General features: G+C 38.1%; 1 protein-coding gene across 1 annotated transcript; it reads right to left on the bottom strand.

The window, feature by feature from the left end:
* Nucleotides 1–1,164: 1,164 nt before the first annotated feature.
* LOC107283423 lies at nt 1,165–16,237 on the bottom strand. Its single transcript, XM_015811322.1, has 12 exons — nt 16,121–16,237; nt 14,480–14,546; nt 12,766–12,799; nt 10,665–10,813; nt 9,426–9,507; nt 7,373–7,553; nt 6,816–6,883; nt 6,608–6,684; nt 5,834–5,934; nt 5,014–5,105; nt 3,436–3,567; nt 1,165–2,667 (listed from the first exon to the last, which is right to left on the bottom strand). The coding sequence occupies exons 2-12, from the start codon at nt 14,543–14,545 to the stop codon at nt 2,534–2,536; spliced, it is 1,116 nt and encodes a 371-aa protein (XP_015666808.1). The 5' UTR covers nt 14,546; nt 16,121–16,237; the 3' UTR covers nt 1,165–2,533.
* Between the last annotated feature and the right edge of the window lie 203 nt (nt 16,238–16,440).

Genomic DNA, 16,440 nt, shown 5'->3' with positions numbered 1-16,440 from the left:
ATCAGCCACACTCATTGTGTTCTGTCTAGAGATCACTGAATTAAAGACTTCTCTGTCTATGCTTCCCCAAATCTTCTTCCCATCACTCTCTGAACTATTGGAATATCCACTGATTAAATCTCCTGTTGCTAATTCCTCATCTTTTCTCCTCTTCCTTGCCTGTAACCCTTTTCCTCTTCTGAAATTACTTTTACCCTGAGATTGGGGATGTTCCTATTCAAGGCTCTTTTTCAACATAGGATATGTGAGAGATACAGCTTTGTCTAGTATGCTGATTTGTCATACCTACAGGAATGCCAGGGGTTTCATTAATCAGAATAAGATTGAGGTCTTCATGACAATTTTAGCAGGTCTCTACTCCTTCATCTAGGCCAGTGGTGGCGAACCTATGGCACGGGTGCCAGAGGCGGCACTCAGAGCCCTCTCTGTGGGCACACGCGCTGTCGCCCGAATCCTTCAGCTGGGTTTTATAAAACCTTTTCGCTTTAGGCCTCCGCTGCCGTGTGCAAAAAAAAAAAAAAGGTTCAATCAATCAGTCAATTTCAACTTCTCGCGGGGAAAAAAAAGATCTTGCAAAGTTGGAATTGATTGATTGAACTTTTTAGTCCCACCCAGTCTGCTGTTACCACAGCAGCCACGCCCACCCAATGGGCCACGCCCACCCGGCACCCGACGATGCATAAGTGGGTTTTGGGTTGCAGTTTGGGCACTCGGTCTCTAAAAGGTTCGCCATCACTGATCTAGGCCTTGGAAAAAGATGATGTAATTGTAAGAGCTGCAATACAAAATTAGTTTAATCTTATCTTCAAAATTGGATGGTTCAGAAAAATAAGAACAGCTTTTGCATTAAGCCGTGGTGGCGCAGTGATTAGAATGCAGTGTACTGCAGCTACTTCTGCCAGCTGCCAGCAGTTCAATTCTCACCGGCTCAAGGTTGACTCAGCCTTCCATCCTTCCGAGATCGGTAAAATGAGGACCCAGATTGTTGAAGGCAATATGCTGATTCTGTAAACTGCTTAGAGAGGGCTGTAAAGTACTGTGAAGCGGTATATAAGTCTAACTGCTGTTGCTAATATATTCTAATTAGTTAATTTGTCACTATAAAGATGTGTAAGTCTGGGACCTTCTATGATTAAGAATTCTGGGACTGTAATTCAGATAATAGTTTTCTCAAAAAATTTATTTGCTCAATATACTTTTCTACTTCCATGGAGTAAAATGAGAATCCCACATATTGAGAAATACAAGCTGAAACACTGGGAAGGAAAACATGCCTTATTTTTTAAGTTGTTTTTTTAAATCTGTGGGTAGTCCGATCAATGAGAAGAATGCATCACTGCATAAATTAAATCCAAACTTTAACAAAAATGCAAAGACTACACATTTGAGAGATGTAAGATTAGAGATATCTAATATGCTATATTCTTATACTGTAGTTTTAGTTTTCATACATTCATGATTTTTCTGTTAATAATTCCCACAACTGGAAATCTTTTGACTTTAAAAATTGCAAGGATGTCTTGCCATGTGTGTATGATTTTAACCATAAAGCTGTCAAGGAAAAAGTAACCTTTATTGCAATATTCTTCTGTTCAAAAGTGTAGTGACACAATGCAACCTAAGGAGAATCAGAAATCCATAGGTACGTTGACATATTGCCTCATTGACTTAAATAGTGTAGGCTTAGTTTTAGCTTGGATAAAAACCTAACTATAGCATGACTCTTCGATTTTGTTCTAACATTTGCCACGCACTGAAAATGACCCAAGGCATGATAATTAAGAAGTTACACTGATTTCTTCCCCACCTAATCCAAAATCAGTAACCTTGGACAATACTGTCACTTAGACAAATTAGTTCCCTTATGACTCCAAAGACTACAGTGTAGCAGCTCAGTGGCGAAGAAAACAAGATGGGTGCACACAGAATTGTTCAACAATTCCAGCTGCTCCTGAAAAGGACATGATGAACCACACTGCCCCGAAAATTTGTCTACTATCACAAAGCTAACATGCATCCATACATAGCAAAGTTTGTCTTAATCACCTGCTGGTACATGTGGCAAAGTAATGGTTTTATATATGTAATACAGTAAAGGCTCTTCTGTCCTTTAGTAGATGCTTCATTCATGGGTTATAAATACTGACCAAATTAACAGGCTTTGTAGTTTAAGATGAATTAACTGTCAGAACATTTTTCCTGCCTGTGTTAGGCTACAGACTATGTTAAGTATTTGAAAGAAAGAGATATATTATATTTGATGTACATTGGGGTTCATTAATACCATTTTTTTTCATTTTCATTTCCAGAAAGAGTCACTGCATGCTATTAACAATCGTTGAAATGATTCCAAACCTAATCCTGATGTACCAACATGACCCAGGATATGGGCTAAGATCACTCCTCCTCCTCCTTCTACCTCATGCAACATCTGTACAAAAGCAGCTTAGCATGTTGAAAACAACACCTTATGTTTTTCTCTCTTTAATTTGTTTCCTCATTAAAAAGCATGAGGCAGCCCTTAAGTGATCCTTTAAAAGTCACTGAAGTTGAGCTCAGGCAAACTGGTGGATAATTCACTGCTGATTTCTGCCGTCTCCAACGTGCCACCAATGGCCTCTCCGGGGATATTCTCCAGTTTCAAACTTGGTAAAGAAACCTTGTTATCTAAAAGATACAACAAGTGTAATTAGCATATTACTATGAACCATTAAATAAGTTAAAAGATTTCCAATAGGACCTTTTATTTATTTATTTGAATGTATTAGCCACCTAATGTATTATTCGCCCATTTTCTATGGGCTCTGGGTGGTAAACAACATTTAGTGGGTTTTCTTTTCCCCAAGTGACAGCACGTGGGGCATTTTAAAAGAGCTGCAGAAGAGCCTGTTAAATAATTAGTATCTCTTTGTAAAAAACAGGATTATTTAGCTGACATCAAAGGGCACATATATATGTGGCAAAAATGAACTAGTGAAGTTGCAAAGTACTGGAAGCTTCTTGCATGAAGGAGTGCAACCAAATGTACAGAAGCTGGGACCTGCCCTTTTTTTTTTTTTTTTTTTTTAAAGGTAAATTAGCAGGATTAGAATGGAGCAAAATCCAAATAAATTTAGGAAAAACATTCTTCCAAATCCTGCTAATGAGAACGTTGAACAATTAACGAAAGGGTATTAATCTCTTGGAAGAGAATGTTAATCCTTCCATTCTCCCAAAATATTGTGTTTTTTTTCAATGTGATGAAATAAATAGGCCTTGAAGTTTCAAGAAGTGGAGGAAGGAAGGAAGGAAGGAAGGAAGGGAGAGAGAGAAAAGAAAGAAAAAGAAAGAAAAAAAAGAAAGAAAAAAGGGGAAAGAGGTATCTTTTTAGTATTGCCTCCCCCCCACCTCCCAGCAACATCATAGTTCAGTATTTCAAAGCAAAGTAGTGCTTACCAGTAAGTTGTACAACTTCTGATTCACTGAAAAGTTCGTCTGAGCTGACATCTGTGAGACTGAACTCAGAGATGGAATCATCACTACTAAAGGAGAAGGACAAGTCTTCATGCAGTAATTCTTCATTCTTTTCTAGCAGACAAAACAATGAAAAGAGATTAGGGATCCAGCAGCAATTCATAACCACAAGCCCAATTTTCCAAAGCAATATGAAAAAATAAAAATAGTTTGGTTTTCAATATAAAAGCAGACTAAACGTTGGACTCATTGTGAAGTATTTATTCATTGCTAAAAGAGGAATCTGATATATATAAACAGATAATTCTGGAAAACAGAGTCAAAATTAAATTATTTTCTGTCTTTAATTCACTGGGGACTAGGAAAATTGCCCCAAACCTTGTCAGTCCCTCACTGAGCAAAAGAGAGATTACCATATCTATTCTCTAGCAACCACAAGGCTACATCATAGTAATTGCAACTATAGATCTATTAATTTAGCTTAATTTCTAAATAAAATAGGAAAGGACCGTTGTAGAGAGGGCCTCTGCATATCTGTCTCCACTGCCAGAGAAATTCCTTTCTGGTACATTGAAGAAGGCTTCCTCCTGCATTATTTTCAGACTACTGAACAGTCCTTAGAACTTTCATTTTGCTGTCACTTCCTATTTAGAAAATAGGCACATCTCTTACACAGGCCATTGAACGTTTTTAGCATTCATTTTAATCTGTTTTAAATTTTTTATATTATGCTTTTATTTTTAAAAACCTTTGTCAATTTAAGTACTTTCCAGATTAGAAAAGTAAGCTATATATCAAATATAATTAATAGCTAAGTGGCAAGCATGTTGTTTTGTTGACTGCTAAGAGTTCAGGTTATGTTTAAGGTAAATCCAAGCATTAGTGTCTAACTCAGGGGTCCTCAACCATGGCAACTTTAAGACTTGTGGACTTCAACTCCCAGAATTCTGGGAGTTGAAGTCCACAAGTCTTAAAGTTGCCAAAGTTGAGGACCTCTGGTCTAGCTTATGTCAGACCATTTCCTTGATTATACAATTTTTTTTTACCACAAGACCACGTGCATCTCTTCTAATCAGGTATAACCCTCGTGCTAAGAGTACAGAGAAGAGCAACAAAGATGATTAGGAGACTGGAGGCTAAAACATATAAAGAACGGTTGCTGGAATTGGGTATGTCTAGTAGTTTAATGAAGAGAAGGATTAGGGATGGTATGATAGCAGCGTTCCAATATTTGAGGGGTTGCCACAAGGAAGAGGGGGTCAACTTATTTTCCAGAGCACCTGAAGGCGGGACAAGAGGCAACGGATGGAAACTAATCAAGGAGAGAAGCAACTTAGAACTAAGAAGAAAAGTCCTGACAGTTAGAACAATTAACCAGTAGAATGACTTGCCTCCAGAAGTTGTGGATGCTCCAATACTGAAAGTTTTAAAGAAGAGATTGGACAACCATTTGTCTGAAATAATATAGGGTTTCCTGCCTGAGCAGGGGGTTAGACTAGATGACTTCCAAGGTCCCTTCCAACTCTGTTATTCTGTAATATTGTACAAACAAGCTCTTACCCAGATCAGTGCTATCCTCCTTGGGTTGCATAGTATACTTGTCTTCTGAGCTGAGACATTTCACCTGTTCTTTTAGATCAGTCACTGTAGATCTGATTAAAAGAGATAAAATCCATAGTAGTACTGGTTCCAAAGGAAGAAATACATGGAACCTGAGACAACCTTTAATTCAGGGCAGTTTTAAAGAATTCAAAGAGTTACAGTAGAAAAATATTAAAAAGTATTCTATAGTGCTTGTGGACAGAAACATAACCTATTTGACAGATGGTGTTGTTAAAAGCAAAAGGCTCAAAATTGCAATAGGGAACAGAATAAAGGCAATTCATCTTACTAATCAATTTTCTCTGGATGCATCACTTTTATGGAGTGGTCAGGCACTTTTATTGGTCAACTAATTATGTAAACAGCGAGCCTCCTGATGGCAACTGCCTGCTAGTCCCTAACTTGACATTTCCCCCCTTCATTACATTGTCTTCTGAATGACAGCAATAGCTACCAGAATTTAACAACCATTTTCTCTCTAATCCTTCATGAAGCTCTAAACATGTTCACTAAAGCAGAGTTCCCCAACCTTTCTGGCTTTGTGGACCGGTGGGAGGGGGAGAGGGATGTTCCCCTGTGTGCGTGTCCAGCAAGCGTGCACACTGCTCACACAAATGGAGCGTGTGTGCGTGCGCACGCTCACACGCTGCTTGCATAAGTGGGGATGCGTGGGTGCACTCGCCCAGTTGCAACAGCTCATGGCCCACTAGTGGGCCGCGGCCCAGAGGTTGGGGACCCCTGCACTAAGGCATACGAAGCACAATATAGAATGGCTTACTTGACAACACTGAGCTCCTGTTGAGTGTTCTGAGTTTCATTCCTTGTTTTGTCAAAATCCTGAACCTGAGTTTTATGAGTGTTTATTAATTCTTCCAACATCTGGAAAGAACATAAAAGTGTAGTTGTAAATATAGTTTTTCAAGATGAACAAGAATGAATTAAAAGGGTATTTTTTTCTTATAGGTAGATGATTCCCTGTTTACTCATCTATACAATTAGGAAAAAATATATAAGTATACAGAAAACAAATTGGCAAATTTATATTCACACTCTTGTAGCCAACATTATAACTAAATTCCATTAAGAGGAAGCTAAAAGGGCAACTGCCGTGATATTACATTATGCTCATATAATTGGAAAAATACAATGTACTGATGGCTGCATATGCTCATTCCCAGCATAGTACTGTCCTGGTATAGTCTGTTTTCCTTATTCCACCCTATTTTTGCACGCAGACATTCCTTACAATGCTAGGGGAAAAAAACAAACCAAACTAGCAGCAGCTTTGTGTAGCCCCTCCTCCCAAATTATAGAAAACTATTTTAAGGAAGAAAGAATGCTTGGGCAAATGAGTCATGGATGGATGATTAATTTTTCCATTTAATTCTTAGATTTAGCTAGGAACTACACTGTGATCCTCAACAGTCACTTCCATTTTTTTTGGTCTACTATAGATAAGCTTCATTAGACAAAGACTGAATTCATTTTTTATCTGGGGGTAGCACTGTTAGCACTAAATCACTGAGCAGCAATAGAGAGATTATAGTTGTACCTTACAGTACCGGTTTTGGATTCTCTTAATCTCATGAGTTGCAGAAACTTGATTGTATAGTTCATCTTCTTGGCAATCTAAAGCATAAAATATACAATTTTTTAAGCTGCATATCTCTTTCCTTTTTCTTCAATAGGGCCACCAATAAGTGGTCCTTTGCCTGATGCAGAAGAAAGCTATGAGAACAGGAACCTCAAGCATTACTTGCCAAGTTTATGTTTCAGCTGTTCTATCTCTCTCTTGATGCACTCGTATTCTTGCCATAGGATTTTTTTACTGGAATAAGAAGAAAAGTAGGAATTATCAGCTACAAGACAAGGACTAGTTCTCTGAACTAACTACAAGCTCCCTTAGAAAATGAACTCTAGTTTTAAATTATTAACAGAATTTGAAAAGTAGCAAATAGGCTCTCTGTAATTTTGATGCACCAAGAGATAGTAAATTACCCAGCTGCTTTTCATGCTTGTCTGGGACAGACAAGCTCACGCATTCCTAATTATAATAAGCCATCTCATTAATATTATTTATTACAAGCAAATCACTGTTAAAATCACCGTTCAGAAAGAAAAAAGTATTCTTTCTAATCCAACAGTCTCATGGTATATTCAAGCTTCTGAAAATGCTCTTAAAAGTCTTAACAACATATAGGAATGCATGTTAATCCCAGTAAGCATGTCTTCTAGATGATAGTAGAAAAGTATAGCTGTTGTTCCCTACCACAGTAGCCTGCCAAGTTATTTATGCTTGTTAATTCAAATGGCTGACCTCTCCAGCATATCTTGCATGACGCCAGGACAGGAAAACGGATCAGGAGTACAATCCCCATCTGACTGATGAAGCACCTGTTGCTGAACGCTGCGGAACTCACTCTTCATTCCTTTCATGCTGCATCCCAGCAATGATTCAAGGCCACCAGGCGAATTATGCTGTAGGCGATCCATTTCATCTGCATAAATAACCAGGATAGGAAAAATAAAATTAGCTCATGCCATGCATTCTAGCTGCTAGAACAGACAACAATACTTGGCTTTAGTGTCATTTATTATTAGTGTTAAGTATTCCAATGGAGACTGATTTATCCCCATTTCAATAACAAATTGTCCGGTGCTGGATGGGTGTAGCACATTGGGTGGGCGTGGCTGCGGTGGTAACAGCAGACTGGGTGGGACTAAAAAGTTCAATCAATCAATTCCAACTTTGCAAGATCTTTTTTTCCCCGTGAGAAGTTGAAATTGACTGATTGATTGAACCTTTTTTTTTTTTGCACACAGCGGCGGAGGCCTAAAGCGAAAAGGGTTTTATAAAACCCAGCTGAAGGCCTAGGACTGGGGCGATGGCACGCGTGCCCACAGAGAGGGCTCTGAGTGCCGCCTCTGGCACCCGTGCCATAGGTTCGCCACCACTGGCTTAGGATTTAGGTACCATTCTCCATAGCCATTGATTTTCACCATGGAATACATTATGCACTTATACATGTCTACAGGTTTCACTGTCACAAAATAAATGGATTTACAAAAAAAAGGTATCCAAGGCATTTAATAATACAAACAGAAGCTTATATACTTCTCTTGCCAGTGAGGCGTTCATATTCAGTACATGATCAGAAAGAATTGAGAAAGGCTACAGTACTATACTCCAACCATTATTATTTAAGACCCACTTTTGTTTTTATTTTAGTATTAACTCAAGTTTCTATAAAGTGTGGGATATAAAAGGAATAAATACTGATCATTCTGAATTTTGCTAAAACTCTCCCATTCAATATCATTCACCTTTATTTAATTTCCATTATTTTTTCTAATAATGGGCTGAAATGATACCAAACCCATCCTGTGTTTCTGAATTCAGGGAATAGAAATTGAAGCATTTTTTTTCATTTTTAATTATGGCAGGTTCTGATATTTCAGCAAAGGTACCATAAACTGTAAATACTAAATTTATCAGGGCAGGGGAAGCAGAATCACTTCACAAGTTTTCTTAAAGAAGCTGTTTGGAAAATTCAAAGGAATGTGTCAGCTTTGTTTTGATAATGCATGTTTATATCTGAAGATGGGAAAACTTTCAAGCCACTGAATTGTTAATTATTTACTTTATAGGCTCAAGTGAACTAGGACAAGGTTAGATAATGTCTTCCTACCAGAATCTGCTCCAATATCTGCTTCAAACCTTCTTTTTTTGTATTTTCCCAAGAGATTAATTAAGTGTGGATGGAATGTACCAAGACCACAGTTCTATAGCTAGCCTCTAATCTTAAAAGACTATCTTTGAATTATGCTTTTTTAATATGATCAAATTAGAAATTTTGGGAAGAAGTGTATTAACATTTAATATAAATTTAATTTAAATCCAGGATAGGCCAGGCCCTGCCCACTTTGGGGAGATCAGTCTCCGGCATACCCCTCAATTAACAAATGTGGCCTCACTTTTAAAAAGGCCACAAATCCCCATGCTAGGCTATGGAATTCAATTTTGTGAGAAACCCCCTTTTATCACGTGCCTGAGGGCTTTCTCCTAGTTTGCAAGGCCTCTCTTCCGATAAAATATTTTGCCTGCCAGTTTTGCCAATATTTTAAATTGCTATTTAAAAACTTGGTATTCAAGTTTTTAATCTACTCTCTTTAAAACTAAGAGAGTGAACCTCTTTCATGAACTGCTTTAAATCATTCTTAATCACCCTAAATATTTAAGTAGAAAAGGGAATAAGATAAAAAAAAATCATGCTTCTTTAATTTTCTGAAGACAAGTTTTGTCTCAAAGATAGACCTCACAGGAAAGGGTGGGGAAAGGTTTTGGAAAAAGAACTGCTAATCTTTCATACCTTCTAGGTGATTGATACTCTGCTGTTGCTGCTCTTTCTCTTGTTTGAGCCGACATACTGCTTGGGTGAGTGACTCTATAATCTAAAAAGGCAGAAAGGAGAACCAGAGCCATAGAATCAGTAAATATTACATGTTCTGAAAACTTCCCAAAATGAATAAGGCTTGAAAAAGCACCTAAATTATTAGAATTCTGATATTTATAATTTCCCTCCTCTGCATCTCCTTTCCACTTTGAATTTAATTCTTCTTTTCATGGCTACCGTTCATGGGCTTTCCCTCTATCCTCTTCTAAATATGGCCTTTCTGGTGAGCTAAACTAAGGGAATAATTGGACCAATCTGAACAATTGCCTGGTTCGTACATAACATTAAGACAGTTTTTATGTCAGGTGCAAACAAGACCCCTACGTTGTAAGGCATTTCAAACTAGCTACATTTTCTTCTAGGCCTATTCCATAGGAAACTTCCCAGACTGGTAGTTTTCACGTGGGAAAGACTAGATAAGGTTCAGGGCATTCAGGGGGTCAGACCTTGCCCTGCTGTGTTTACATGATGAATCCAAACTAATTTCCTGATTGGGATGGTTGCTCTCCAACATTTTCAAAAGCATAATCTATTAATAAGCCATAATATTTTGGCCCAAGAGAATGTTAAACTATGATAACTGAACTCACACATTTTACCCAAACAATGTGGATGCAAATTTACTTGGCTCAAAGGCTACATTCATATGAATGTCAACATATCCAAAATAGGTCACTATAACACTAAAAGAATCCAATTCCAGAGGAGGTAAACATTTTTATGCTGCAAAGAGGTGCTTTAATCTCTATGAAGCTTAAAACTTCCATCTGAATCTTAAAATTTCCCCATCCACTCTTAAAAATGGGTTGGAATTTTGACTCTGCTTACTCTGGAGGATTTCTGGATGCTATAACAGTAGTGTTGGTGGATTGTATAAGCCATATATTTTGCTTTCTGCACTGTACCTAGAACATAAACTATGTTATAACTTAGCATTATGTATGAATAAGACTAATAACCCTAAACAGTAGGTTGGAGGCCAGAGCTATCCTTTTTGAGCACAATTCCTCAACTGTTTTAAAGCATATGACACTTCACATTTTGGTGAATTGTTTCACAATTTCACAACCTTAACAAAGAGAAAATAAAATATGTATGCATCTATTTATGTCTGCCCCACAGAAAAGAACTATGTAGTGATGCAGTATAAGTTACCTGGGCTTGTGAATGTAGTTGCTGGCTCATAGTTGAAAGCTCCTCGTTGGCCATTCTACAGCATAGGTGAGTTCCACATGTGAAATGCAAGGGTGGTAGTCCAGTCTGTGGCTGAGTCAGAACAGCACTCCCAATATTTATTCTGCCCACTAACAAATCAGTTGCAGGGGTGGAAAATAATTAATTAGACTAAGCTTAATTAGACTAAGCAAGCATGGAAGCAATAGTGTTATTTTATTTGTTCTAACTGCTAAATATGAATTCCAGTTACATTAATGATAAATAATTTTGTTCCTTTCATCTTCCTTTGTTTTAACTACTCCATAAGCAGGCAACTGGATCTCTTGAGATATTGATCATTATCTAAAATATAATGCATAAAAGTCAGAATGTTTATATTTTCTTCTAAACTTTCTATTTCAGTCAGCTTCAGGGTTCAAATTTAGACACAGAAATTGTTTTTTAGTCCTCATTATCATTCTCTTTCAAAATTCATTTTAGCTTTTTAGTAAGTGTTTCTCAGTTATTATTTCTAAGAAAAACCCTTTTTTATCTACTGAGTACAGTAAAATCTTTACTCATGCCCTTTCTTCTGTCTTTATCTTTCAGTTCTCTTGATGGTTATCCTTTTGTTATATATATTCAACTTATTATCTCCAGATTTAAGTCTCTCAAATCATCCCATTATTTGTATTTTTCCTTATCCATGTTGCAGCTTTCTCAAGGCTGTTTAAACATGGAAGTATTTCCTTTTAAGTATTCAGTTGGTCTCTTTATCTCATCTAAAAAAATGAAGATTTATATTTTTTTCCTCATTCTTCCCCAAACCCCAGTATCTAATTTTATAGTTACTCTTCTCTACTTGTAGGTTAATTATTCTTTCTTTCTTCTCTTTAATCGTATCTGATTTTCAGAGACTACCTAGACAAATTCTTTCAATTTTCTTGGCAATTTTTTTCAGAAATGATTTGCCATTGTCTTCTTCCTATGGATGAGAGAAAGTAACTAGCCCAGTGACGGCGAACCTTTTAAGAGCCTGAGTGCCCAAACTGCAACCCAAAACCCACTTATGTATCCTCGAGTGCTGGGTGGGTGTGGCCCATTGGCTGGGTGTGGCCCATTGGCTGGGCGTGGCTGCGGTGGTAACGGCAGACTGGGTGGGACTAAAAAGTTCAATCAATCAATTCCAACTTTGCAAGATCTTTTTTTTTCCTACGAGAAGTTGAAATTGACTGATTGAACCTTTTTTTTTTTTTGCACATGGCGGCGGAGGCCTAAAGCGAAAAGGTTTTATAAAACCCAGCTGAAGGCCTAGGACTGGGGCGATGGCGTGCGTGCCCACAGAGAGGGCTCTGAGTGCCGCCTCTGGCACCCGTGCCATAGATTCACCACCACTGAACTAGCCCAAGGTCACCCAACTGGCTTTGTGCATAAGGTAGGACTAGAACTCTCAGTCTCCCATTTGTAATCGGATGCTTTAACCACTATACCAAACTGGCTCCCTAAGGTTAATTATAGTAACTTTTAATTGATTATTCTTCACTAACTCCTTTCTAGATAACTTATTTCCTTTAGCCTCATGTTGTTTTGTTAAGATTGTGGGAGAAAAAAATTGTTCTAACTTGGTTGGTTAGTAACCAATAACCTGAAAATTTGATTAAATTTCAGTTTTAGAAACAAAGCCTCAAATTAAAAAAGGAAGAAAAGCAAAATGGGGTAAATAGCATTGCCACTGATTAGATTTAGTAAACATTAAGAATTATCTGATTAAATCAGACCAAGTTCTGCCTGAAGGATAAAGAACCTATGTTTCCAGATGATGCTGTACTGTACTTCAATACTTTCCTTACATAGCTGCTTATTCAGCTTCTAACACACCAGTCCCTATAATGCTATTAAAGCAGGGCACCTAAATCATAGCCATCTTTTGTTTGCTTAAAAAATATACTTTCTTGAAGTATATCCTCTGAAGAAAGCTAGCATTAGAATTCTAGCAGGAGTTTTTTTTCCTCCCTTGCTGAAAACTGTTTGCAATCGAAGAAATTATACAAATCTCTAAGAAATGTTCTGAAAATATACAGAACATGTCAATCACTTTTACCTTTGGAAGAGATGCTGTCTGTGTTTAGATGTTGCTGCAAAAGAGAAAGAAACAAAATAATTAGAAAGTTACCACATATTTCAAAACACAATTTGGAAACTATGAAACAAAAATGCAACTTCAAATTGGTATCAAATCTGAGTCAATAAGTTTTGTAAAAGCTTTTGAACAAAAAGTATAAGATAGAATGTTTTCATTTATTATATCACTTTAATTGGCATGCAATTGGAGAAAATGTATTCAATATAACATAAGCCAAAATAAGATTCATTTGCAACTTCAAATAAACATTCCTCATAAAAAGAATTCAAAATTGTTTCATAACCACTATCTCAATATATAAAATAATGCTGAATATATCAAATCAACATTAAACATAATTAAAATAGTTAATTCAAGCCTATAAATAAATGGTTTAACAGTAGGAAAATACACAATAGGACCAATCTGAATGAAATCAGTGTTTTATTTATTTATCCACATCAGTCAGAAAGTCAATGAACAGCATTATTATTTAACTATTTTTTACTTCATCATACTTCCAAAATCTCAAGGTGCTTTACACTACATTCAATGTAAAATATGCAACACTACTAATGCAAGGCAAAGAAACATTACAACAATAGCAGCCTCAGGTCCACTGTCCATGTTCCTAAGGTTTTTAGAATAACCACTTTGCAAACAAGGTAGTCTCTTTGTACCTCAGGGGCAAGGTGTTTCATAATTCTAAACTTCTGCAGAGTATTTTTTTTTCCTGGAGACTAGATGCAAGCTGATATAGGGGTGGTTGGTAAATCGCTAACTATATGAACATGTATAAGGGATGAAGATTTCTCTGAGATAACTCAAACCAAACTACACTATCAACTCCCCAGCACTTTTTCATACCACTGATGACAGCTGCATTTGGAGGGCTGCATGTTCCCCATCTGTTCTACTGAACAAAGCCTGTAGCTTAAGTTACATCTTCATACATCTCTAGGAGTCTACATAATTAATTCAATACAAATCTAATGGGAACAAGTCAGAAAGAGATATTCAACACTTGTTACATTTTCCATTACCAATGTAAAGGTCAGTGTTTTGTCCAAAATATTGTCATGTTGCTCTACTGTTTGAACTGAGCATTAAAATACTGGTCTCTTTAGTCAATACTGAAACATTTAAATATGACTTCAATGCAGATGGCAGCATGTAGCTGAACAAGCAGGATGGGTGCTACCAAGTACTTGGATGGGAAACTATCACAAAATATATGCTGTGGACTTTCCAGGCTAGTGCTTGGAAAGTTGAAAAAACACCCTAGAAGAAACAATTAAAAACAACTTATGTACTGTTGTTAACAAACTGCACATACATGTCCCTACAAAATCACCAGGAGTCAAGCCTCAATTAAACACTTTATCTTTTCCCTTTTTATTTTGGCATTTATTATAACTTGTTCACTTGCCTGGTAGCTGCTATTTAACAACGCTGAAAAGCTTGGTGGTCAAAAGTTACAGTATTAAAGACAGTGGGTTGGGTTGGGTTTTTTTGGGGGGAAAACCATCAACATCTTTTCACTTAACAGAATACATCTCTTAAGGTGTTTTTGTATCTGCATATTTAGGATATGTTTAGCATATGTGTATGCATACAAACAGGACACTCAAGCACTAAATATTTTTCACCAACAGAGTAGAAAAACAATATATTGCTCTGCAGCTTAACTTGCCTTAATTTTGGCCATGTTGCTGTCTGTTTCAACCAATATAGAACTGAGCCGTGTGTCCCAATCCATGCTGTTGAGGAAAAAGATGCCTTTTAGAAATCCACTGGTTACCAGTTTGTAACCTTGGGAATATCTTTGGCTAGAAAAAGAGAATCTGCAAAAGCAGTCAGAAAAAATGTTTATTTTCCGCTGTTATCTTCACAAAAGTATATTGTAGCACAAAAATAATGCCATCATAAAATGAGGACTTGAAACTGCAGGTCATTTTGTATAAAATCCACTGCAAATTTTCTGCAAAGCAGCTGAAGCATACCCAATATAGAAAATACCATTAAAAGAGTATAAACATATACTCTCCAGAATTTTTTTCAAGGTCCCAAAATAGATGGAGAATGGAAACTATGCAAAATATTTGTAATATGTGAGAAGTATTCTCTTTAATGTTCAATGGATGAAAACAGTTTTAAAATATTAATATTGATGTACAAACTGAACAGCATAACCAAGTATTAAGAAAATGTTAGTATGTGGTGATGCATTTCAATAAAATGGACTGAAATACTACCGTGACATTTTCATGCTGGGAAAGGGACTCACAACCTTCTTTAAATCATCAGACCCAGATTTTAAATTGCATGCTTCAGAACAATCTTTTTTATCAAAAGATAAAACCAGGTGGGTTCCTTTTCTAACAGCAACTGGGTAGTAACGCTACCTCTTTTTACCTGCAGGAAAAATTAAAGTTGCTTATAGTGGGGAATAAATTCTGTTTTGAGTACTTTACGTCGCACAATAAAGACGTTCTTATGACAGGGAACAGCAGAACCCAACTTTCAATAATACGAGTTGGTTGAGTTCACAAAACTACTTCTGGGACTGCCCTGTACTGGCGTCTTACCAGCAGGCTTGTATGCAGAGGTTTATTCAATGAGTATTTTCCTGATAAGGGGCAACCAGAAAAGAAGAAACCTTATTTTCCACAGTCAATTGGCAAGGGAGGGAAGAGAGCGGCATCGAAAGAGGAAATGGGAAAGATTGCCAAAAAGGAAAAGGAAAAAAAAACCGAGGACTGCAGGAGATGCTTATTTCTCGGTTCCTCCCACGTGATGGTCTGGAGGATCCTCTTACCTGGGGCTGGGAGACCAGACAGAGAGGACAAGTTGAGAGCATACAGCAGTGTTTCTCAACCTTGACAATTTTAAGGCATGTGGACTTCAACTCCCAGAATTCCACAGCCAGCAATGCTGGCTGTGGAATTCTGGGAGTTGAAGTCCACATGCCTTAAAATTGCCAAGGTTGAGAAACACTGGCATACAGGAAAGAAGCAGCCATCCTTTGTCTACCCTTCCCGCCACCCTGTTGACTCCACCTGCTTTTCCCCTCTAAACCAATAGCGCCGGGGAAGAAGTGCGGAGCCCGCAGCCATTGTACCAGTCAGTAAATCTAAATGGATGACGAGCGGGTACGGTTCCCCACCCTTCCCTCCGAACTCCTCCAAAGCCGGCCGCCTTTGAGGACATTGCATCCACCGACTCTGCTCGGAAACTACCCGGTTAAGCTGTCTCGGGCTGATTCAGTGACCCAGGCCAGGCGCGCTTCCGAAAGCACCTCGGGGAAGGCGCCTTCACCAATAACCTCGCTCACCCTCGGCTGTTGCACCCAGCCAACCGAAGAAAAGCGGCCGTCGGGGGGGGACTCGGAACTGGCCCCGGAGACTTTTAGGCGACGACCCAAGCAGGAGGCAGCCCGCCGCTCCGCTCCGCTCCGCCAAAACTCAGGGCGGTTCTGCTCACGTTCGCTCGAGGACCGCCAGCAAGCGAAGAGCGGGGGAAGAAAAAAAAAAAACCCCCCAACAACCGTAAAGTCCTCGCCCGGGCCCTCCCGGGGCCTTGCTCTACGGCGGGAAACCGACCACGTCCTCCGCAGACTGCAAAGAGCCCGAGGTTGGCAGATTCCGCCTTCCG

This window comes from Protobothrops mucrosquamatus, unplaced genomic scaffold (genome assembly GCF_001527695.2).
Source record: "Protobothrops mucrosquamatus isolate PMUCROS unplaced genomic scaffold, P.Mucros_1.0 scaffold39, whole genome shotgun sequence".
In the NCBI taxonomy this organism is placed as follows: Eukaryota; Metazoa; Chordata; class Lepidosauria; order Squamata; family Viperidae; genus Protobothrops; species Protobothrops mucrosquamatus.
Note: the sequence above shows the minus strand (reverse complement) of the source record. Positions and strands in the feature narration are given on the sequence as shown.